This window comes from Ovis aries, chromosome 1 (assembly GCF_016772045.2).
Source record: "Ovis aries strain OAR_USU_Benz2616 breed Rambouillet chromosome 1, ARS-UI_Ramb_v3.0, whole genome shotgun sequence".
Classification (NCBI taxonomy): Eukaryota; Metazoa; Chordata; class Mammalia; order Artiodactyla; family Bovidae; genus Ovis; species Ovis aries.
The window spans coordinates 191,230,765-191,252,967 of NC_056054.1; the positions used below are offsets into that span (position 1 = coordinate 191,230,765).

General features: G+C 39.7%; 1 protein-coding gene across 10 annotated transcripts in view; it reads left to right on the plus strand.

The window, feature by feature from the left end:
• Positions 1-22,203, plus strand: part of RUBCN (rubicon autophagy regulator) — a 63,556-nt gene that overhangs the window by 9,424 nt on the left and 31,929 nt on the right. For 6 of the 10 annotated variants that reach the window (XM_027956823.2, XM_027956801.2, XM_060418974.1 and 3 more), the window contains exons 1-2: positions 1,845-2,109; positions 16,824-16,977. In XM_027956823.2, the coding sequence (XP_027812624.2) occupies positions 2,045-2,109; positions 16,824-16,977 (219 nt within the window). In that variant the 5' untranslated portion in view covers positions 1,845-2,044. Of the gene's footprint in view, positions 1-1,844; positions 2,110-16,823; positions 16,978-22,203 lie in introns of those variants that run through there. The other 4 variants (XM_060418976.1, XM_027956817.2, XM_060418977.1 and 1 more) reach the window with 1 other exon arrangement.

The following is a 22,203-nucleotide window of genomic DNA, read 5'->3' on the forward strand; positions in this document are numbered from 1 at the left end:
GTTGCTCCGTGTGAACCAAAAAAAAGTGTAAACCCAGCGTGGGACATCTGAGGAAATTCCTATTTTCTAGAACTTTTACCACAATTTTAGCCCTAGAATTTCTTGATAAAGCTGACTTTCATGTAAATATGTTAAAATCATGTGGCATTAATTTGGGATTACACCATATGCCAAGAAATGAAGTTCATACATTTGTAGAAATAGAAGGTTCTGAAACCCCAATGACTAACACTGCCCCTTTCTTAAAAAGTATAACCCTTTATAAGGAAGATATGGGAAAGTTTGAACAAATAGAATTTTTTATATAAATAGAAGTTGGAAAGCACATTTTGCATTAAAATTCTCTTCCCCTTTTAATCACAAAATTTTTCTCAAGTTTGAAAATTCCTAAAAATCATGTATGATTTTTAATAGAGCAACTAGTCTTTATGTAGTTAAATTAGATCCCTCCCTAGCAGAGTAGTGGTGATTCTGTTGCCTTTCCATGGCTCTAATCCCAGCCTCCTTGTTTGCTACAGCTACTGCCCAAGATTAGGCCTGGATTTGCAAACTAGTAACACAAAGGGTACATTTATCCTATGGACTTTCTTTTTCTTGGCCTGTGTATTATTTACATTGGCCTCCTTGGTGGCATAGAGGTAAAGACTCCACTTGCAGCGCTGAAGGCCCAGGTTCCATCCTTGGGTTGGGAAGATCCCCTGCAGAACAAAATGGCAACCCACTCTGGTATTCCCTCCTGAGAAATCCCGTGAACAGAGGACCCCTGCAGGCTATATAGTTCATGCGGTCACAAGAATAAAATATGACTTAGCTGACTAACAAACAACTTTCACACTTTTTAAAAAAATGTGGCCAATATTTTAAAAATTGGAAATTTTACTTAAAAGGCAGATTCCAGTTTTACTAGAAACTCAGAATATTTTCAAACATTCAACCATAGCTGAGACTTTCCTTCTTGGAGGAAGTATGGACAGTCCAGTTCAGTTTCAGCCATTCTCCTACAACTGGCTCACTTCACTCACAGGCATTACCTGCTTGGCCTCTATAGGGACGCCCAAACTCTTCTCATATCCCTTCTCTCCAACATAGTACATACCCATTACTTCTCCTACATTGTCATTCTCTTCTACATTGTCAAAAAATAGCTTTCTAAGCAGGTTTGATCGAATCACTTCTTGATTTGCTCATTGTTCTCAGGATAAAATCCAAACTCAGAATGGCTTCATGATCTTGTCTGCCTGCTCACGCACACCATTCTGTCCCTCACCTCTTCCCAGCTCTGATTACTACTCAGAATCAGCTGTTTCCAAACCAAATTCCTCATGTCTGTGCTTCCTCTTTACCTTCTCTTCCTTTCTCTAGGTTGTCATACTCATCCTAAAAAATTGCTCTGACATCAGTCCTCCAGGAAATCTTTCCGTAAAGCCTTTCCCTTCTGCTCTTCCTTTGTGACACCAAAGCAACCTGAGCTCTTCTGAGTTTGTGAGTTCTATATTAAAATTGTTGACGACCCCAAACACCACCAACAGATGTTAAACCTGGGTAGGCTGAAGTGAGGTTAACCGTTCTTGGATTAAGACCAGCGTTATTTTCGAGTCTAGACCTCTGACTGAGTTTGGCCCCAAGGGTGAAGTGTGACAGGCGTGTGTAAGGGTCCACTCCAGTAGGAACTCTGGATACTACCGCAGCTTTACGTTTCAGGTCCGTACTGCCCGTGAGGCGCACTAGGGAAAGCTACGAGCCAGGGTCTGAAGTCTGCGGCGAGCGCAGCTTCGGATTGGATAAGGCGGTGCATGCCGGTAGCGGCTAGGCCTTCGAAGTGCTTGCTGGGAATTGTAGTTCTCAGAGCCGGAAGTAGGGGGGAGTGGAAGGGATAGAAACCGCGGCTGAGGCAGCAATCAATGCTGCTGCCGTCACCCGGCCGTAGTGCATCACTCTGAGCCCACCTGCCGTGGGTGCCTCCTAGATTCCCGAGGGGCTCTGGGAGCCCTGAGGGGCGAAGCGACAGGGACGCCTCTCTTAAGAGGCGACGTCGCAGCCCCGGATGCGGCCAGAGGGCGCGGGAATGGAGCTTGGCGGCTGCGAGGAGGGCTTGCCGGAGGAGAGCAGGTGAGCTGGGGGAAGTCGCGCGCGGATGGATGCGCTGAAGCCGGGAAGGCTCCCAGAGCACGAGGAGACGGACAGGAGGACTGCTGTTGTGGGCGACTTGTTTGGGAAGAAATTCTGAAACGAGAGACGGGGAGGTTAGATCGGGCGGACGAGGGAACGGGCTTAGGGAGAGAGAAGGAGGGAGGATAGGCTATGTTGAGGGCGGGGGGCGGTGGAGGGCGTGCAGCAGTGGGTAAAATTCAGACCGAGGGCTGCTTCTGGGGAGGAGGTGGACATTGAGAGGTGCTGTGGTGAGATTTCATAGGCCAGAGTCTATAGATAGCAGTAGGGGACAGGGTGGGTGCCCCGGCCGAAACTTGCGGTGACAGCGGTTCAGGCCAGTGTTAAGAAGGTTGAAGTAAGAATTTCTGGGAGCAAAGGTTAGGCATTGTGAGTGGCCTAGACAGAAGCTTACGCAAAATGAGTGTGAGGAGGAAGGCGTGAAGGAGGGCCTGTGGGTGAAAGTGGGCGATTGTAAAGGCAGTGGAATGGGAGTGAGGGCTTGCTAATGAGACTAGCGATTGCGTTCGTGCCCTTTGTCAATGCTGGATCCCTGTCAGACAGTGACAGGACCTCCCTGTATTTAAACCCGGCACTCCTTACCCACATTGCAGCTGAGCGATTTCCCATTTATTTATATGAAACTGCTATCAAGTTCTTACCTTCTAGAAATTACAAAAGCTGAATGTTGGCTTGGACTCCAGCTGTACTTCTGTGTAGGTGTTGCTTCATTAATAACTCTGGTCTTAACCTCTTAAGAATCTGGAATGGACAGGATAGAGCAGGAATGTGGCTTAAGGAAGTCCTTCTTGACTTTTAAAAACATTCAGATGTGGTTAGAGTCTCCGGAGCAGCTAGAATCCAAAGACTGAAATATTTATCTCTGAAAAAATATCAACAGGGGAAAATTAATGAGATTTTGTACATAGGTGAAGACCTGGCTAGTTTAAAGAGTGACTCCTCTTTTACCTGCCTGTGGCCTGCTGTACAAAACCTAGGATGACAGGACTTGGGGTTACTGCATGAGATCTGTAAATGATGTGTTCAGTGAAACTGAAGAGCCTACTTCCCTTTTCCATGTTTCAGTTTCTGCTTATGTATATTTGGCTCTTTATTCTTCCTCCAGATGCTTCTTGTAAAAAGTCTTATATACTTTCTAAACAAATTTTAGGATTATTTTTATTTTCCTCTACCAGTTCATGTAGGAGAGGCTAGGTTGGAAATTCAGATTTCCTCCCAGCTGAGTTATTTATTTATTTAATGTATTTAACAAATACTTATTTACTACATGCCAGGCATTGCTTAAGAGCCTTACAAGTGTTATTAAATCCTCATAACAGCTGGATGAGATAGGTACTATATTATTACCATTTGACAGGTGAGGCAGCTAAGACCTAGACAGGATAAATAATTTGCCAAGGTCATACAGTAAATCCTTGGTGGGACTGGGATTCAGGCAGGCTCTACTTCTGGTATCTATGCTATACTACCTCTCACTGTTCTAATCTGCTGGGACAAAGAAATGTATAAGGTAATAAATTTTGTAGCATTCTTTGCCTGTCATTAACGTTACTAAGGCTTCTCCTTTGCAGGTATCTTTTTCTGTTATTCTTTCCATGCTTGCTTCTTTACCAATGAACTTTAGTCAAAACTTAATTTCAGCATTGGGATTATCCTCATGAAATCACTCTTAATGTTAACATAGCCTACTCTCTGTTGGTGATTAGTGAACTTAGAATAATTTATTTAATGGGACTTCGTGGCACCGATGGCCTCTTTAGTTCTGGGTAGTCAAATGGTAAATGAAATACATGACTTGTGCCTGAGAATTGAGGCACTGTGGCTGGATCACTGCAAACTTAACCTTTCTTTGGCCAATAAAACACCCAATTCAGAAGACATCTTCTTGATGAGATGGCATCATTTTTTAAAATATATGAAAGATAAAATTATATTCTGAAACCAGTTGATGGAGTGAAATGTGCATAAGTTTATAGCCAGGTAGAGCTGCATTTGAATTCTAGCTCTACTGCTTAACTTGACTTATCCAGCCTGAATGGGAAGAATGATGCCTTCCTGACTGGTGAGGATTCAGTAAGATAATGTGAAAAAAGCTCCTCAGAGAGTGCTGATATGTACTGAAGGCAGAAAATGTCTACTTCCTTCCCCTCCCCAGTTTTCTTGAAATAAGATGAGCATGTGTTCTTCCAGTTGCTGTTTGCAATGATATTATTGCTTGTGCTTCCTCCTTCCATGGTTTCTCTATCCAAATTGAACAAACTGGGGACTGGGGTGTTGGCCCAGAATTTTTTTTTTTTTTTTTTTAATTTGACTGCATCCAGTCTTAGTTGGGGCAAATGGGATCTTTCATTGTGATGCACAGACTCTCTAGTTGTGGCACCTGGGCTCAGTAGTTGCAGGGCACAAGCTTAGTTGCTTGGTGGCATGTGGAACCTTAGTTCCCCAACCAGGAGTAGAACTCAAGTCCGCTGCGTTGCAAGGCAAATTCTTAACCACTGGACCATCAGGGAAGTCACTTGGCCCAGCTTTTAACTTCATCCTTGGAGTGGAATGTCATAGAGTCCCCTATTGCTTTCCATCTAGCTAGTAATCACTTGGCCCAGCTTTTAACTTCATCCTTGGAGTGGAATGTCATAGATTCCCCTATTGCTTTCCATCTAGCTAGTAATCACTAGAAAAATGCTCTAGTGCTTAGGGATGATACTTCACTTTTCCTAGACTTTCCTAAATACCAATCGTTTGGAGGGTATCTGGTGAAACTACTGAACCGTAATAGGAATGGTTCTTCTAGCATTGTTGTGTTACCCTCAGCTGACTTGGACTATGCCATCTCCTTCTGATCTTGGAATGGAACTACTTACAAAGTTTTCCTGGTTTAGTGATTCAGATAGTCAGAATTCAAGTAGTAAGATACTTTTAGTATCTCCAAACTGAGCTCATTTCATTGACCAAAACCAGTACCTCCTCTGTCCTCTGTCTCAGTTAATAGGGTTTTCCATTCAGTCAGCCAAGCCAGAAACCTAAGTGAAATTTGGTACTTCCCTCTCCTTCATTTGCCATATCCAAGTAGTCCCTAGGTCCAGTGAGTTCTGTTTCTGATTTTTCTCCTGAAGCTTTTTTCCCCTCCATTTCTAAATATATTGGCTTATATTGTTTTAGGAATGGCCAAATGTAGATGCTTAAACAAAAATTTGTCCCTGTCTGTGTGCTGTTTTTTTCTGATATGTCGACTTCATTCTCAGCAGTTTTTTCTGCAGGATAACCCTTGGCAACTTGAAGTTTAACAATCCATCCAAAAAAGGAAAACAGCAATGCCAATAGGTATAGCAAAAGTGAAAAGTTTTGGACTGACTTATGTTACTGGTTTTTTTTTTTTTTTTTAATGTTACTGTTCTTGTAATCAGGGTATGAAATATGTTGCTCCACGAGGCCTAAGTTATCTGCCCAACCTTGGATCGTGGCATACCTTTTGTGGTACTTCATGGACCGGGTCAAGTGCCAGAGGGTTGATTTCCCTGTGAAAAATCAGTATTTTGATCCCAAAAGAAAGAGGCATGAATTCTGGGTAGATGTAAACAAAATAAGGCCTTTATTATTTCTCATTGTGGATTCTCCCAGTAGCCTCCTGACTAAGCTCCCAGTCTGAACCCAGTCCCTCAATTCCAGATGGCCTCCACATCGCTACCAACATAATTTTTCCAGAAGCAAAGTTACTATAGTATTTTGCTCAGAAATGTAAGTGATTCCTCACTGAAAATAGAAAGTCAGAACTTTTTCTGGTATTCAATATGAAGTTTCCAGTTGCAAAACTATGACACTCACTCACTCTTACATCCCCTTCCTCACCATTCTGATTCCTGCTCCTCTGCATTCCCTGCATTACCTCCTCTGCCTGGAGAGCTCTTAGTCGTCCATTAAATAATGCTCCTTTAGAAGGCATCATTGACCTGACCTTTTCCATCTCTCTTATTACAGTACTTCTCACTCTATAGCATTTTTTTTTTTTTAAAGGAGTGCCCATTTCCCCCATTGCACTCTGAATACCCTGAGAGCTGAGGACTGTTCTTCTTTAACTATCATAAGCCTGGTGCCTACCACAGTGCCTGGCATATAATTGGTATTCATTGAATATTTGCACAAGGAATGAAAACAGTAACAATTCGGTCACGCTTCTTATGGTCGGGCAGGTGTTATTGGTACTATTGCTATTGAAAGGGCCTCTTTTTTTCCCCCTTCCTCTTTATTCATTTTTCACATTTTCATGTTAATTTTCGTTTTCTATTTCTTCCCTTTCTTTCCATTTTTCCTTTGACCATACTCTAAAAGTTTATATAGCACTGATGGTAAAGCAAGTGGATCACATGATTTGGGGGCAATCCATACTGCTAGTCCAATTATTTGTACACACCTCTGCCCCACAGAAACATAACTCTGAAGCTTTAGGGGGAAATTCTATTGTCAGAACCCAGGAGCAGGAGGTGTATCAGCTGACAGCACAGACCATAAGCTGAAGCTTTTCTCAGTATCTACCATCCCCACAGCTGTTTCTGCCTTTTATAGCTACTTTATCACTTCTTCCATAAATGGAGGGTTTTTTTCTGTTTTTTATTTTGTTTTGTAATCTTTCCTCCATAAACTACCTTGGTGTTTATAGACCAGCTCTGTCCCACATGAGAGCCACTGAGGTGATTTATGTCTGCTGCCGCTGCTGCTAAGTCGCTTCAGTCGTGTCCGACTCTGTGCGACCCCACAGACGGCAGCCCACCAGGCTCCCCGTCCCTGAGATTCTCCAGGCAAGAACACTGGAGTGGGTTGCCATTTCCTTCTCCAATGCATGAAAGTGAGAAGTGAAAGTGAAGTTGCTCAGTTGTGTCCGACTCTTCGCAACCCCATGGGCTGCAGCCCACCAGGTTCCTCCGTCCATGGGATTTTCCAGGCAAGAGCACTGGAGTGGGGTGCCATTGCCTTCTCCGATTTATGTCTAAATTAGTTAAAATTAAATAAAATTTTAAAATTTTGGCTTTTTAGTCACACTGCACAGACTTCAAGTGCTTAATGGCCGCAGTGGCTAGTGGCTACCATACTGGACAGTAGAGATAGAGAACATTTTCAGCATCACAGAAAGTTCAGTTGAACAACGCTGCTGTGGATTTAAATCTGCGTTTTTTCAGGAATGAACTGCAGCACACTTACATGTTTTTAGTTCCTCTGGATCAGGCTCACTTGTAGTATAACCTACAGTTGATTAGGAGGAGAGAAAAGTTTTATCATAAGATACTTTTGAGAAGAAAGCAGTAAGAGTCATAATGCCATTCCTCTTCACCACCTTCACCTCTTCAATCACTTCAAGATTATTTTATTTTTGCCTCCTAACCTCCTAGAGAGTCCTTTGAGAGTTTTAAATTTTCCGAGGGTTCCCCCCTCTTTGTTCTACTTTTGTTATTTGTTCAATGTTTTATTGTTTCCTAGTCAAAGAATATAGTTATACTACATCTACTTTTGAGAATCTGTTGACTTTTTTGTGTGTGCCTTAGTACAAGGCCAGTTTCTGTGACTGTTCTGGATGTCCTTTTAAAAAGTGTTCCTCAGGATGTAGTTTTCCAGATGTAATAGAACAACTTTATTAATCGTAGATTATTCAGCTCTTCTAATTATATTTTACTTTTAGTTTTCATGATCTCCCATTACCGTTGTTTTTTCTTTTCTGTTTCCGTTTTTCTTTTCTGCAGTTTTTGTTTTTTGTGCGTGTTGTTTTGCTTGATATGTTTTGAGGCCATGTTATTAGATCCATAAGAACGAATGAGAGCTGTATCTTTGTTATTCCTTCTTTGTCTTTTTAAATATTCTTGCCTTGAATTCAACCTAGATATTAATATAGTTTCCTCCTACTTTTTTGTTTGATTGGCTGTTTTATTTGAAATGGTTGCGTTTATTCCATTGATACTTATTTTTATCTCATCTCGAGTCTTAATTCTGTCACTTTTTAAAATTGATTTTTATAATGTTCTCCTGCTGTTTTCTTTCCTTAGCAATTTTTGAAATAGTTCAGTTTTAGTTCTCATGCTCATGCTCAGTCGTGTTTACTCTTTGCAACCCCATGAACTGTAGCCCACCAGGCTCCTCTGCCCGTGGAATTTTTCAGGCAAGAATGCTGGAGTAGAGTGCCTTTTCCTACTCCAGGGAATCTTCTTGATCCAGGGGTCAAGAGAGAGAGTCTCTCTTTCGTCTCTCGAGTTGGCAGGTGGATTCTTTACCACTAATGCCACCTTGGAAGCACCAGTTTTCACTCTAATGATGGTTATCTTTTACTTTAAAACTCCCTAAAACTGAGGTGACTGAGGCAGTATCTTTCCTCCTTTGCCTTTGCTCTTGGAGTGCTGGTGTATGCACTGGTGTATCTTACTTGTGAAGCACTCTTCTACTCAGACAACCTAAGATGTAACTGTAGGGTAATGAGTTCGGCTTTCTTATGCGTCTCACCAAATGAACTCTGTTGTCTTTCATTCTGTTCAGTAAGCAGATTTGAGTCTCTTGTATACAAGATCATCCAATATTGAGGAAGTCTTTCTGGCTATCCTGCTTCAGTGAGAGCACCATGAACATAAACAGGGCGTTGGAATCTGTACTAAGAGATTTGGCCCTGGTTTAAAGGCAGTTAAGGTGTTCTCTGGACATTGAGCACTGTAACTAGTCCTAATTATGTTACAAACTGTCCAATCCCAGAATTTTCTCTGAAGCAGAATGGGTAAGAAAGCTTTGTATTAGGTACCCCTTCTGATTAAAAAACTTGGGTTTATGAGATTTATGCTAAGAAGGCTTATCGTGGCAAATAGATGGAGGAACAATGGAAACAGTGAGAGACTTTATTTTAGGGGGCTCCAAAATCACTGAAGATGGTGACTACAGCCATGAAATTAAAAGATGCTTGCTCCTTGGAAGAAAAGCTGTGACAAACCTAGACAGCATATTAAAAAGCAGAGACATTACTTTGCCAACAAAGGTCCATCTAGTCAAAGCTATGGTTTTTTCCATTAGTCACATATTAATGTGAGAGTTGGACTATAAAGAAAGCTGAGTGCCGAAGAATTGATGCTTTTGAACTGTGGTGTTAGAGAAGACTCTTGAGAGTCCCTTGGACTGCAAGGAGATCCAACCAGTCAATCCTAAAGGAAATCAGTCCTGAATATTCATTGGAAGGACTGATGTTGAAGCTGAAACTCCAATACTTTGGCCACCTGATGCAAAGAGCTGACTCACTGGAAAAGAGCCTGATGCTGGGAAAGGTTGAAGGCAGGAGGAGAAGGGGACAACAGAGGATGAGATGGTTGGATGGCATCACCAACTCAATGGATATGAGTTTGAGCAAACTCCGGGAGATAGTGAAGGACAGAGAAGCCTGGCATGCTTCAGTCCATGGGGGTCGCAAAAAGTTGGACAACACTTAGCAGCTGAACATTAACATTAGATTTATGCAATGAAAGTTCAAAGGAAAAGCAAAGTAATACTACTATTATCTGCTTGATGGTGGTACTTTCTGTAGATTATCCTTTGTTAATCAGCTGTTCTATCTGTTTTACAGATAAGGGAACTGAAACTTAAGGAGTTTAGTGACTTGCACAGCTGGTTTGTGCGGAGCTAGGATTCACCTTCAGGCTGGCCTGACCATGAAGCTTATTCTCTTTCCACTGAAGACATTTTCTCTCTGCGTATTAAAATAGAAAATAGAAAAGAAATAGAAAAAACATGGTCCTTTTCCTTAAGGAAATCAACCATATACCAGTAAATAATTTTTTTAAGAATTAATATTAGGAGGAATGATACAGTGCCAGCATATATTGTGGAGTTTCTGACAAAAAATTTGCAACAGGTCAGATTATTTAGAACTTCTTGGGAAAAGAGTGAACTAGAGCTGAACCTTAATCCCTAATTGGGACAAGAGGAGAATCATTCCAAGTGGAAAGGTCTCCATGAATAAAGTCATGGGAGTAGGCATGAGGTTAGCATGTTTGCAATAGGGTGTGGTAGAGACTGTCTTCAAATTGAGAAGTACTGAGCAGGATGGAGAATTTTTGAACTAAGGAGTTTCCATATCATTGGTGGTTAGGTTTCTGACATAAGGGATTTTCCTTCCTTCTGTTAAATCTACTCATTGTTAAAATTACAGAAATTTGATGTCATTAAAATGTAGTATGATTAATAAAGCATTTGTTGAGTAGGTATAAAGTTACACAGCTTGCGTCCTAGACATTAGGATTCCTAGACACTGAGCTTCCCTCCTAGACTTTGAGATTCTGCTATCAGCCACTAAAGGGATGGGACTACCAGTGGTTAGGTTCTCCTAAGTGCCTTAGAGCTGAGAGCTGTATAATAAAGTCAAGTGTCTTTTTTCTATAAGCATATTATTTATTTAAAAAGCATCATATAAATTTTTAACTACATACTCTACAAGTTAAATACTATATAATTAAAAACACCCGGAGAAGGCAGTGGCACCCCACTCCAGTACTCTTGCCTGGAAAATCCCATGGGCGGAGGAGCCTAGTGAGCTGCCGTCTATGCACAGAGTCAGACATGACTGAAGCGACTTAGCAGTAGCAAGCATCTTCCCATGTTACTGGAAACTCTCTTTGTAAGTTTCATTTTAATGATGCATGGTATTTCATTAAGTGACTGTATCATGATTAGAGTACTTTTCTCTTTTGAATATTTACTTTTATAAATGACTGTATAACATACATGTTTATTAATAAATATCAGTTTTTAATTTTTATTAGTACAGAGCTCAGTTTTTAAAAAAGAGATAATCTTGAGATGTATACTTCTAGTTGATATTATTAACCAAAATGCAAGACTACATACTTGCATATCTTACTTTTCATTGTGTGTGTGTGACTATTAAACTTCATTGTGTTGGTCTTATCCCATAGTGATTTGATGGGTCCAATGTTTTCATATATATCTCTCAATTCTGTATCTTCTATGAACACAAGGTATCTAAGTCTTCATTCCAATTATTTAAATAAACTTTGAGAAAGAAGAATCTATGATAGACATTTTAAATTTTATTTATTTATTTAATTGCAGGATAATTACAATATTGTGATGGCTTGTCACTGGAAATACAATCTCCAGGCTGACATTGGTCTATTAATCAAAACTCTGAAAACATTGTTGAAATAGCTGAAAATTCTCTAACTATACCATCATTTAGTCCTCATGTCTCTGTATCATCAAGATGGTAAAATTCCTCCTGAAATATGTTATCACAAGGTAGATTCATTTTTTAGATGGATGTAAGCAACTATATGGAATTTGAAACTATATAAGGAAATTTTAGATGAAAATCATTTTAAAATAGCCATTTGTAGATAATATGAACTAATTGATCTGTCTCATTTCTACTGCCTAGATATTTATTCACACACTATTTAGAGAACACTTGTTAGGGACTTTGTCCTGTGTCTCATGTATATTTCTTAACAGAAAAAAAAGTAGTAATAACTTTGCCTGAAAAAGTAGATTTATTGTTGTAAAAATAAAAGCATAGAAAATTAAAAAATAATAATAATAATTAAAAACAGAAAATATAGAGCCAGATAAGAAGAAAGTTAACTGCAAACTAAACATTGTAATTTCTTGCTACCTCAGTGTTACGGAGAAGGAAATGGCAACCCACTCCAGTGTTCTTGCCTGGAGAATCCCAGGGACGGTGGAGCCTGGTGGGCTGCCATCTTTGGGGTCGCACAGAGTCGGACACGACTGAAGCGACTTAGCAGCAGCAGCAGCAGCAGCAGCAGTGTTACGATACTTATTTCCCTAATTATGTTTTTCCTTGCTTTAAGAATGAATCCATTGCTTCTTTCCAGGAAATGCTTTCTGGCATTAAAAGTCCTAGGTGCTTGCCTGACCACAGTCTGTCAGCATAAGGCACCTTTGATACTTAAGTATTTAAAAAATCCTTTATGGTCCTTTCCAGCTTCTTGTTTGCAAACTTGGTACATATTATTGACCTTTCATTAATTGCTAGCCTGACAGAAGGCGGAAATAGCTCCTCTCTTCTCTACGTTCCCCTTATGTAACCAAAAGTAAACACTATTAACATATCACTATTTCTCTTAGTATATGTATGTTGAGATCACAAGTATAATTTTACATTCTGCTTTTTATACTTTTACATACTTTCATTAGCTTTGGAAACTCTTCCTAATAAAATGTTTTACTGGTTTCATGGTGTTCCACACATGGATGTCACATACCTCTCCTCACATTTCAGGGATCAGATCATTATCTGACTTGGGATAGCCTAACCTTCAACTCTGGTCTCAAGTAGATACCACATTCCAATCCAGACAACTCGCATGCTGTAGATGGGATATGCTAATAAGTTGAAGCTGTTTCTTTTTACCACTAAATAGAGCACTGAATGTAGAAGATATACCAGTATATATTTCCTGCACTGAATCTCATTTTACAGTTGCACAGTACTCACTATTTACTGTTGATTTCACTTATTGTTAGTGATTAGTTTTATATTGATATATGGTATCAACACTTCTTTGAAAAATAGCATTTACTTATAACTTTACTGTTTTAACCTGAGTGTCACTTTTAATTGGATTTGGCATGCTTAAGACTAAGTTGGCATTTAGGGAAACTGTTTTTCTTGGGTATCCTTATTTGAGTTGCTTAAGTAATTCCTGTTCCTTTTCAAAGAATGTAGTCAAAATCCTCTGAAAAGAAAATAGATAGAACTTTATTCTGCAATTGGCTTTGCTGTTTGTTGATAAAAATAATTCAAGTAGAGATGGATTATACTGTCCCTTGCCACTTGGGCCTAGTTCTTCCTTGACATAGGGTGAGATGCTTAGAAAGACTTGCTTTTAATTTATGGTGATTAAAGAAGAGCACTTTGTGGGACTTTCCTGGTGGTCCAGTGGTTAAGAATCCCCCTTGCAATGCAGGAGACTCGGGGAACTAAGATTCCTCATGCCTTGGGGCAACTAAGCCCTGCACGCTGCAACTAAGACCCGATGCAGCCAAATAAATAAATATTAAAAAAAAAGAAGAGCACTCTGTATACTTACAGAAGTGGCTCTACAAAGGACTGCTTTGAGCCTAATCTAGTCCTTGCTTGTGCCCAGATGAGGTTACATGTGACTGCAGGATACCATTCAAATAATTATTACCAAACAGGTTTAGTTTAGGAAAGACTGACCTCAGTTGCTAACAATCTGGGTCAACGATGAGGAGGAATATTTTACTTCTTATGGTGATCTATTGACATCTAAGATTCAAATATGAATGGATTAATCCAGCCACTATGTATGGGCTTCAGTTGAATTTAGTATCTTAACTCTCTGAAAATGAAAACAATATTATTAGGAAAAAGGATCCTAAAAAAGGCAAAGACACTGAAGAGACTGATTATATAAATAAAATTTTTTAAGTTTACTTTTATTTCTATATGAGCATGTACCAAATATAGATGATTTGGTATATCTTAGGGTAAGAGCTTCATTCTTCTTCTGTAGCTTTGGTATCTCAGGGACAATTCATGTTGGGGAAGAAAAGTTCTTTAGTTCATCCAGAAATTGTTAATAAATCCGAATGCTCAAGGGTTCTAGAGTTTCAGTGCTCTTTGTAAAATTTTGGGATCAAAGCCCTAGGATTTAGGGTACTTACTGTCTACATGCAGGATTTATGATGATCTTTGATGGTTAAACTAGTAAGATCAATATAGAATGAGTCAGAACACAGATATGCAGAGTCACTTGAGGAACCAGACTGGCTCTCAGGCCTGCATAACTTGATTGTAACCTATTGGAATTGTGTCAGTCAGAACAGGCCAGATTAACCCTGAGGAAGCATAGGAGATGGAGAATCACTGAAGCAAAAGTTGGCAGTCACTTGGCCTCTGTGATGGCAGTTTCTTACAGTACAACAATAAATGGCCTTTTAATGACCACCTCAGTCCTGTGTGCATCTTGGTTACCTTGAAATATCTTTCAGGACTGGTTTAGAAATAGAACAGGGGAATGGCCAACAGGTACGTGAGAAAGTGCTCCACACGACCAGTCATGAGGGAAATGCAAATCAAAACCAGAGTGTCATCTCACACCTGTTAGAAGGGCTAGCATTTAAAAGTCAAGAGACAACAAGTGTTGGTGAGGATGTGGAGAAAAAGAGACCCTAGGGGGTTGTTGGTGGGATTGTAGACTGGGGCAACCACTTTGAAAAACAGTATGGAAATCCCTCAGGATATTAAAGGTAGAACTGGCGTATGATCCAGCAGTTCTCCTTCTGAGTATGTATGTATATATATATATATATATATATATATATATATCCATCCCAAGGAAACAAAATCACTATTTCTTAAAGATATCTGCATCCCCATTTTCATTGCAGTATTATTTAAAATAGCCAAGACATGGAACCAACCTAAGTGTCCACTGATAGATGAATTGATAAAGAAAATGCCACACACACACACACACACACACACACACGGGAATATTATTCAGCCATAAAGAAGGAAATCTAGCCATTTTTAACAGCATGAGGAGTGGACATTATGCTAAGTGAAATAAATCAAACAGAGAATGGCAAATAAGTATTATCTCACTTATATGTGAAATCCCCGAAACCCATAGAAACAGAGAACAGATTGATTACCAGAGGCAAGGGATGAGGGGGTGGGGAAAATGGGTGAAATGGTCCAAAGGTACAAAGTTATAAGTCAGTTTTAGGGGCATAATGTAGAGCATTCTGAAGGAGATCAACCCTGGGATTTCTTTGGAAGGAATGATGCTAAAGCTGAAGCTCCAGTACTTTGGCCACCTCATGCGAAGAGTTGACTCATTGGAAAAGACTCTGATGCTGGGAGGGATTGGGGGCAGGAGGAGAAGGGGACGACCTAGGATGAGATGGCTGGATGGCATCACGGACTCGATGGACGTGAGTCTGAGTAAACTCCGGGAGATGGTGATGGACAGGGAGGCCTGGCGTGCTGCGATTCATGGGGTCACAAAGAGTCGGACACGCCTGAGCGACTGAACTGAACTGAACTGAATATAGAGCATAGTGACTATAGTTAACAGTGCTGTATTGTGGTAATATATTTGAAAGTTGCTAAAAGAGTAGATCTTAAATGTTCTCATCACAAGGAACAAAAGTTATAACTGTGTGAGGCGATAGATGTTCACTGAACTTCTTGTGGTAATCATTTCACAGTATATACATATATCAAATCATTATGTTGTATGCCTTAAACTAATATAATGTTACATTATATCTGAGTACTAATATATCTTAGTAAAACTCGATGGGGGGAGAAATAGAACACGGGAGCCTGGTGACTCAAATGTTTAATGACAAAAGGTTAAAAAAACCTGGTGTCTCCCCATTTGAATAAATTCTTGATCTCAAGGGCTCTAGAGTAGAAGATCAGAGTGAGAGCCATCTTGCTTTTCCTTTTTAGATAATACTCCTATACTAGACCTAGCTTCATTAATTTTATTTGTCTGCCGTTACTCTATTCATCCACTTTTCAAAAATGGCTTAGAAAGTGTGCAAAATGTAGGAGAGGTTAGTTTTGAACACTGATGGAGTTAGAAAGGATTTCAATTCAGAACCCTCCTACCCTTGCAGCTATTTAAATGATGCTAAACTGGTTACGGTAAAAGTCCCTGGAAGAAACTATAACCATCCCCAGGACTGTCCTTGAAGAGGAAAGAGCAGCGTTCTAACAGGATATGAAAAAGCTAGGCAGAGTGTACAGCATAGCACTCGGGGGCCCAAGAGGAGGAGTTTGATACCTCATCTCCTCATGTTTTCCTTATCCATTTGATTCTGTGCATCCAATTCTTTTTATTCAATTGCAGCTGGTTTTGAATTTTTATTGGATAGGAAGCTGTATTGAGAAAATGCTGGGAATTTGGGAGGAACCTTGAACATCATCTAGGGCAGCAGTTTTTACACTTTTCCGCTGAAGTGCTCCAGATGATCCAGGAGAATGAGCCAATAGTTGATTGACCTGGGGACGTGTCCTAAGTGGCTTAGTGCTAGCTTAGGACATTTTGGCCTCAATTTTAGCTTAAAAAATCATGGGAAAAAATCATGGGCAATTTTTATTCTTATCTATAGTATTTGTGTACAGATATATATACTTAGTACTGAAAATACAGTTTAATAAAAAGTTGTTTTTTGGCTTTTTTGTTCAGCCAAAGGTTTCTGGTTTTCAGCAAATGCCCTTCATCTCTTTATGTAGTCCTCACATAATGTCATTACCCAGAAATGGATCTTTACCAACTGAGCCACTGGGGAAGCCCAGAAATGGATCTTAATGGCTCACAAGCCAAGAAACACAGGGTTATGGGCTACTTATGTGAGGATAAAATGATAGTAGATGAAGATCACCTTACAAAGAACAATATGCTATGTAAATATGAGGGCTTTTTTAAACATTTTAAAATCTTAGTGTTCTTTATAGCTTCAGTCCTCTCAGAATTGGGTCTTACGCCCAAGTGAAAAATTAATAGGGGAGAGAATGTTAGGATGCGGGACAGGAGGCTGCTTGTCTTAGACTTTCTTTGACATGGTATGGTCAAGTACAACAAAGAAACTAACCATTGGTATAACCATTGGCCTTGCAGGAGGGAGCACTGGCAGTTGCTGGGTAATTTGAAGACTACTGTGGAGGGTTTAGTGTCAGCCAACAGCCCCAATGTCTGGTCCAAGTATGGTGGCCTGGAGCGGCTTTGCAGAGACATGCAGAGCATCCTCTATCATGGGCTCATCCATGACCAGGTATGTGTACTGCTTCTTTTCTTTTTTTGCCAGGTTGGCCAGATCGCTTGTTGGAAAGAAACATTTGCAGTAAATTGTTGGCAGAGAGAAAATGAAGGCAACTGCGCATGTTGAGAGTCCTTGAGAGCAGGACTGCAATATGATGATAATGAGGAGGAGAAGGGCAGTGTTGTGATGAATCATTAAGGTTTTCCTCTCAAGAGTATCCTAGGATATATCTGAGAAATATTTACAAGATATTGTCATTTTTAGACTATCCTTTGAACATAATTTGGTAGATAACTGGTTGATGCTTATGAATGATAGTTTTTGGTTATAGCTTACATTTTTTTCTGTATAAACTTTGTTGATGTTGAGCTTCTTTTCCTTATATCCTCAAACACTCTAATAAGCTTTGAGTATTAAAAATGAGTTAAATCTCAGTGGTTTCTGCTTCAGTTCTCAATAGCAGTTACTTCATTTGCAGTGTTTTAAATAAGGTTTGGTTCTGGGTAGAACTGTCAAGTGGGTCATTGGATCTGATCTTCCACTTTTAAAAAATCAAACCTCTTATATATGTGCATAATTTGTGTTCCCAAACACTCATGCTCTTCCCTAGTCAGGGCCTAGTTTTCTTTCCTGAAACCTTTTTCTGAGCTCGGCTTGTCTTTCTTTTTTAATCAGAGGTTATTCTCAGCTAGCAGTCACACTGGGAAAAAATGAATTGGTATTAAGATATTCATAGTTGATAGGATTTAATGTGCTACCTTCCCTTCCAAAATAGTGTGTATTACCTCTAAACAAACTCTTTAAACCAGTTTTCTTGTTGAGTTTTTTCAGAATTCACTGGAAAAGTTGGCTTAGGTTAGATTCTCTTTATTCAGAGTAAGTTCTGAAAGTGAGGCCCTCTTTCTAAAGAATTTTGAAGATCTGAGGACAATTTTTATCCTTTAAAGAACTGAATTCTTCTCAATGGTCATCATTATTAAAATCTCACTCAAGGAGTTTGGATGCGACATTGTATAGGAGACAGACATCTTCAGAATCAGACAGAACCTGGATTGACATTGCTCAGGTCCTTGGGGAAAAAAATGACAGTAGTAATAATTATGGATCTCTGAGTCAGACTGCTCTTATTTTAATCTCAGTTTCACCACTGTGTGGTACTGAGTAAGTTACATGACTATTAGTACTTCTGTTTCCTCATTTGTAAAATGAGGTGGTTACACTGGTATGTATCTCATAGGGTTGTTGTGAGGATTAAATGAGATAAAGCTTTAGAAAGTGTAATAAGTTGTCTGTCAGTCTTAACTATTAGGTGATGTTATCTTTTTTGAGCTTTTTCTCATCTGTCGAAATAATGATAATATTATTTATGTCATAATGTTTGATAGAAAGATTAAATGAAACAGCATACAAATTGGCCTAACACAGTTCATGGTACATAGGAAGTAATTAATAAATGTTCCTTTCATTTTTTTTTAAGTTTCAAGTTACATGTTGTCCTGTGAAAAAAAATACGAACATCGGAATTTATAGAACAAATAATTTAACCCACCACAATCTTGCTTCTGCCCTTACCACTGCTGTTCTTGCTACTGAAGTTTAAGTAAGTTCGTGTTACCAAATCCAGTGCACATCTTCCCTCTGAACACTGTCTTGTGTTCTTCACTGTTGAACATCATCAGACCTTGACTCATGTTGCATTATTATCTTCAGTCTCATAGAGACCTCCTTCTACCCCTACGACCACTCTTTCGTAGTTTCTTTCCCTGGAATTTCTTCCTCTCAGACGTTCAGTTCAGTTCAGTTGCTCAGTCGTGTCCAACTTTTTGTGACCCCATGGACTGGTTTCCCTGTCCATCATCAACTCCCAGAGCTTAGTCAAACTCACGTCCATCGAGTCAGTGATGCCATCCAGCCATCTCATTCTCTGTGGTCCCCTTCTCCCACCTTCAATCTTTCCTAGCATCAGGGTCTTTTTCAGTGAGTCAGTTCTTTGCATCACGTGGCCTAAGTATTGGAGTTTCAGCTTCAGCATCAGTCCTTCCAGTGAATATTCAGGACTCATTTCCTTTAGGATTGACTGGTTGGATCTCCTTGCAATCCAAGAGACTCAAGAGTCTTCTCCAACACCACAGTTCAAAAGCATCAATTCTTCGGCACTCAGCTTTCTTTTTAGTCTAACTCTCACATCCATACATGACTACTGGGAAAAGCATAGCTTTGACTAGATGGACCTTTGTTAGCAAAGTAATGTCTCTACTTTTTAATATGCTGTCTAGGTTTGTCACAGCTTTCCTTCCAAGGAGCAAGCATCTTTTAATTTCATGGCTGCAATCACCATCTTCAGTGATTTTGGAGCCCCCCAAAATAAAAAGTCTGTCACTGTTTCCATTGTTTTCCCATCTTTTTTGCCATGAACTGATGGGACTGGATGCCATGATCTTAGTTTTCTGAATGTTGAGTTTTAGGCCAACTTTTTCACTCTCCTCTTTCACTTTCATCAGGAGGCTTTTTAGTTGTTTGCTTTCTGCCATAAGGGTGGTGTTATCTGCATATCTGAGGTTATTGATATTTCTCCCAGCAATCCTGATTCCAGCTTTGCTTCATCCACCCCAGCATTTCGCATGATGTACTCTGCATAGAAGTTAAGTAAGCAGGGTAACAATATACAGCCTTGATTTACTCCTTTCCCGATTTGGAACCAGTCTGTTGTTGCATGTCCAGTTCTAACTGTTGCTTCCTGACCTGCATACAGATTTCTCAGGAGGCAGGTCAGGTGGTCTGGTATTCCCTCTCTTTCAGAATTTTCCACAGTTTATTGTGATCCACACAGTCAAAGGCTTTGGCATAGTTAATAAAGTGGAAGTAGATGTTTTTCTGGAACTCTCTTGCTTTTTCGATGATCCATTGGATTTTGGCAATCTGATCCCTGGTTCCTCTGCCTTTTCTGAATCCAGCTTGAACATCTGGAAGTTCACGGTTCACGTACTGTGAAGCCTGGCTTGGAGAATTTTGAGCATTACTTTAGTTTTTAATAGAGTCCAGTCCTACATCCTTATCTCATCTTACTTTGTACATTTTCCTGAAACAGTCTCATTTACTTGCATTGTTTTAACTATCACCCGTACACTAGCAATCCCCAGCTCAGACCTCTCTGATGGATTTTAGATCTGCAAGACTACCTATCTGCTATACATTATCATCTGGCTGGCTGTCCTACAGGCCAAGCACAGCATGACCCAAAATAAACTTATCTTCTCTCATACGATTGCCCTTCCTCCTGATATTTAAAATACTAGTCTGTGGCATTGCCAGCTCCTCGGTCTCCCAAAGCCAGAGTTGGGAACTGTACCAAAAGGTTTTATAAAAACCCAATACAGACTAAGGACCTACCAGATTAGAGGCACCATCATTTAGTGGTTCACGTACTTGCATCTTGATAGTAAAAAAGTTCTTTTCTTGGCTCTGTTACTAATTTTACATCATCATCTGGAGTAATCATTTTACTGTAATCACAAGACAGTTTTACCATCTGTGCCAGAAAGAGAAAATGTGTCATGATGAAATAGTGAAGTGAAATTCCTGAGTGAAAGATGCTTGGTAAATGCAACACAGTATTATTGTTATTAATAAGTAATAAGATCTGTGAAGGCACTTGGTCACCAGAATGAACACTATTAAAGTATATGGTCATCTACAAAACAGCAATAGTGTTAGTCGGTGGAAGCAGAGCAAACCAGACAAATCCATCATCCACATACATTTAGCAACTACAGGCTCAAGTGAGAAGAATTAAAGATAAAAGATCCATACCACCTTCGCCGCTGCTCTTGTTCTGCCTTGTAAAAATCTAAAAATTAAAGTCTGTGTCAAGGACTTGTTTTTTCCCTCTCATTTCCTCTCTAAAGATTAAGGCTTTCAAAGGCTTCTAGCTGCTGTGTCATCAGGAAGCTATTCTGGGTGTTGTGCCCTTGGAGGGGGAGGGGATACAATGATTCATGCCGGGCATATCTCTTTTGTGCTTTTCTAGGGATGTGTTATGGAATGTGAACTGTGTTTTTTTTTAATCACTCAGGGCCTTAGGAAGCTATAACATCATAACCTTATTCTTAAAGGAATCTCATTTTCCTTGACATCCTGCATCTGGACTACCTTTTAGTCTTTCCACAAGGCACGGTGTATTTGATAACCCCTTTTCTGCTGCTTGGAAATGTGGAGACGCTTAACCCCCAAGATTTCTGAGCTGACTATAAGTACAAAGATCCCCCCTTTTCCACCGTTAAGAAGAAACCTGTAGTTGGCATATAGATGTTCCAATTTAAAAATAACAATAATAACAAAAAAGACCTCTTGAGTATGTGTATGTATATATTTGGCTGTACTCTGCGGCATGTGGAATCTTAGTCTCTGACCAGGGATCAAACACGTGCCCCCTGCTTTGGGATCATGGAGTCTTAACCATTGGACCACCAGGGAAGTCCCTGTTAATTTCTTTTCTGAATATGTAAATAGCATGTGTGTTTTTATTTAAAAATTATCAAAGCATTTAGAAGAAAGTAAGTTATTACCCTGTAGATAAGGGCAGTCCTGATCATAAATCTGACTGCATTTGCGCAGAACAGAGGAGTAAGCCTGTCCCTTTCTGTCCTAAATCCTCATGCTCGCTTTTCTTCCTTACCAGTAAGCGTCCTTTGTGTCATTTCTTCCCCTTTCCCCAGAATAGGGTACTTTCATCTTCATTAAACACCAGTAGCAGATATCTTTTCTCCTCAATTCTTTTCTTTTTTTTTTTTTTCTTTCCTCCTTAATTATTTTCTTAACAGTGTCTGTGAATTTGTCTGCTGCTTCTTGGTCAGCAGAAGCCGCTTCTCCAAACCTCTTTCTAAAAATTTCAAACCATCCTTTGTTGGCATTAAATTCTCCAGCTTTAGATCCTCCACCTTTTTTGCTTTCAGTTGTCACATAATGACTTTGCTTTTTCTTGAATCATATTTGAGTCTTTAGGGATGTCTTCCCTATAACAATCCTGTACCCACATAAAAGCTGAGTTTTCAATATGTGATTAAAGTTATTTCTCAAATAGTACAAGATTTTTGTGCCTGCTGGAGTAGCTACAGCAACAGCTTCACAAATTTCCTTTTCTTTTTTCACCATAGTCCTTATACTGGATTCATTTATCTTGAAATGGTGGGTAACTGCACCTGCAGGCCTCAATCTATGGTGTAGATTCGACTTTTTCTT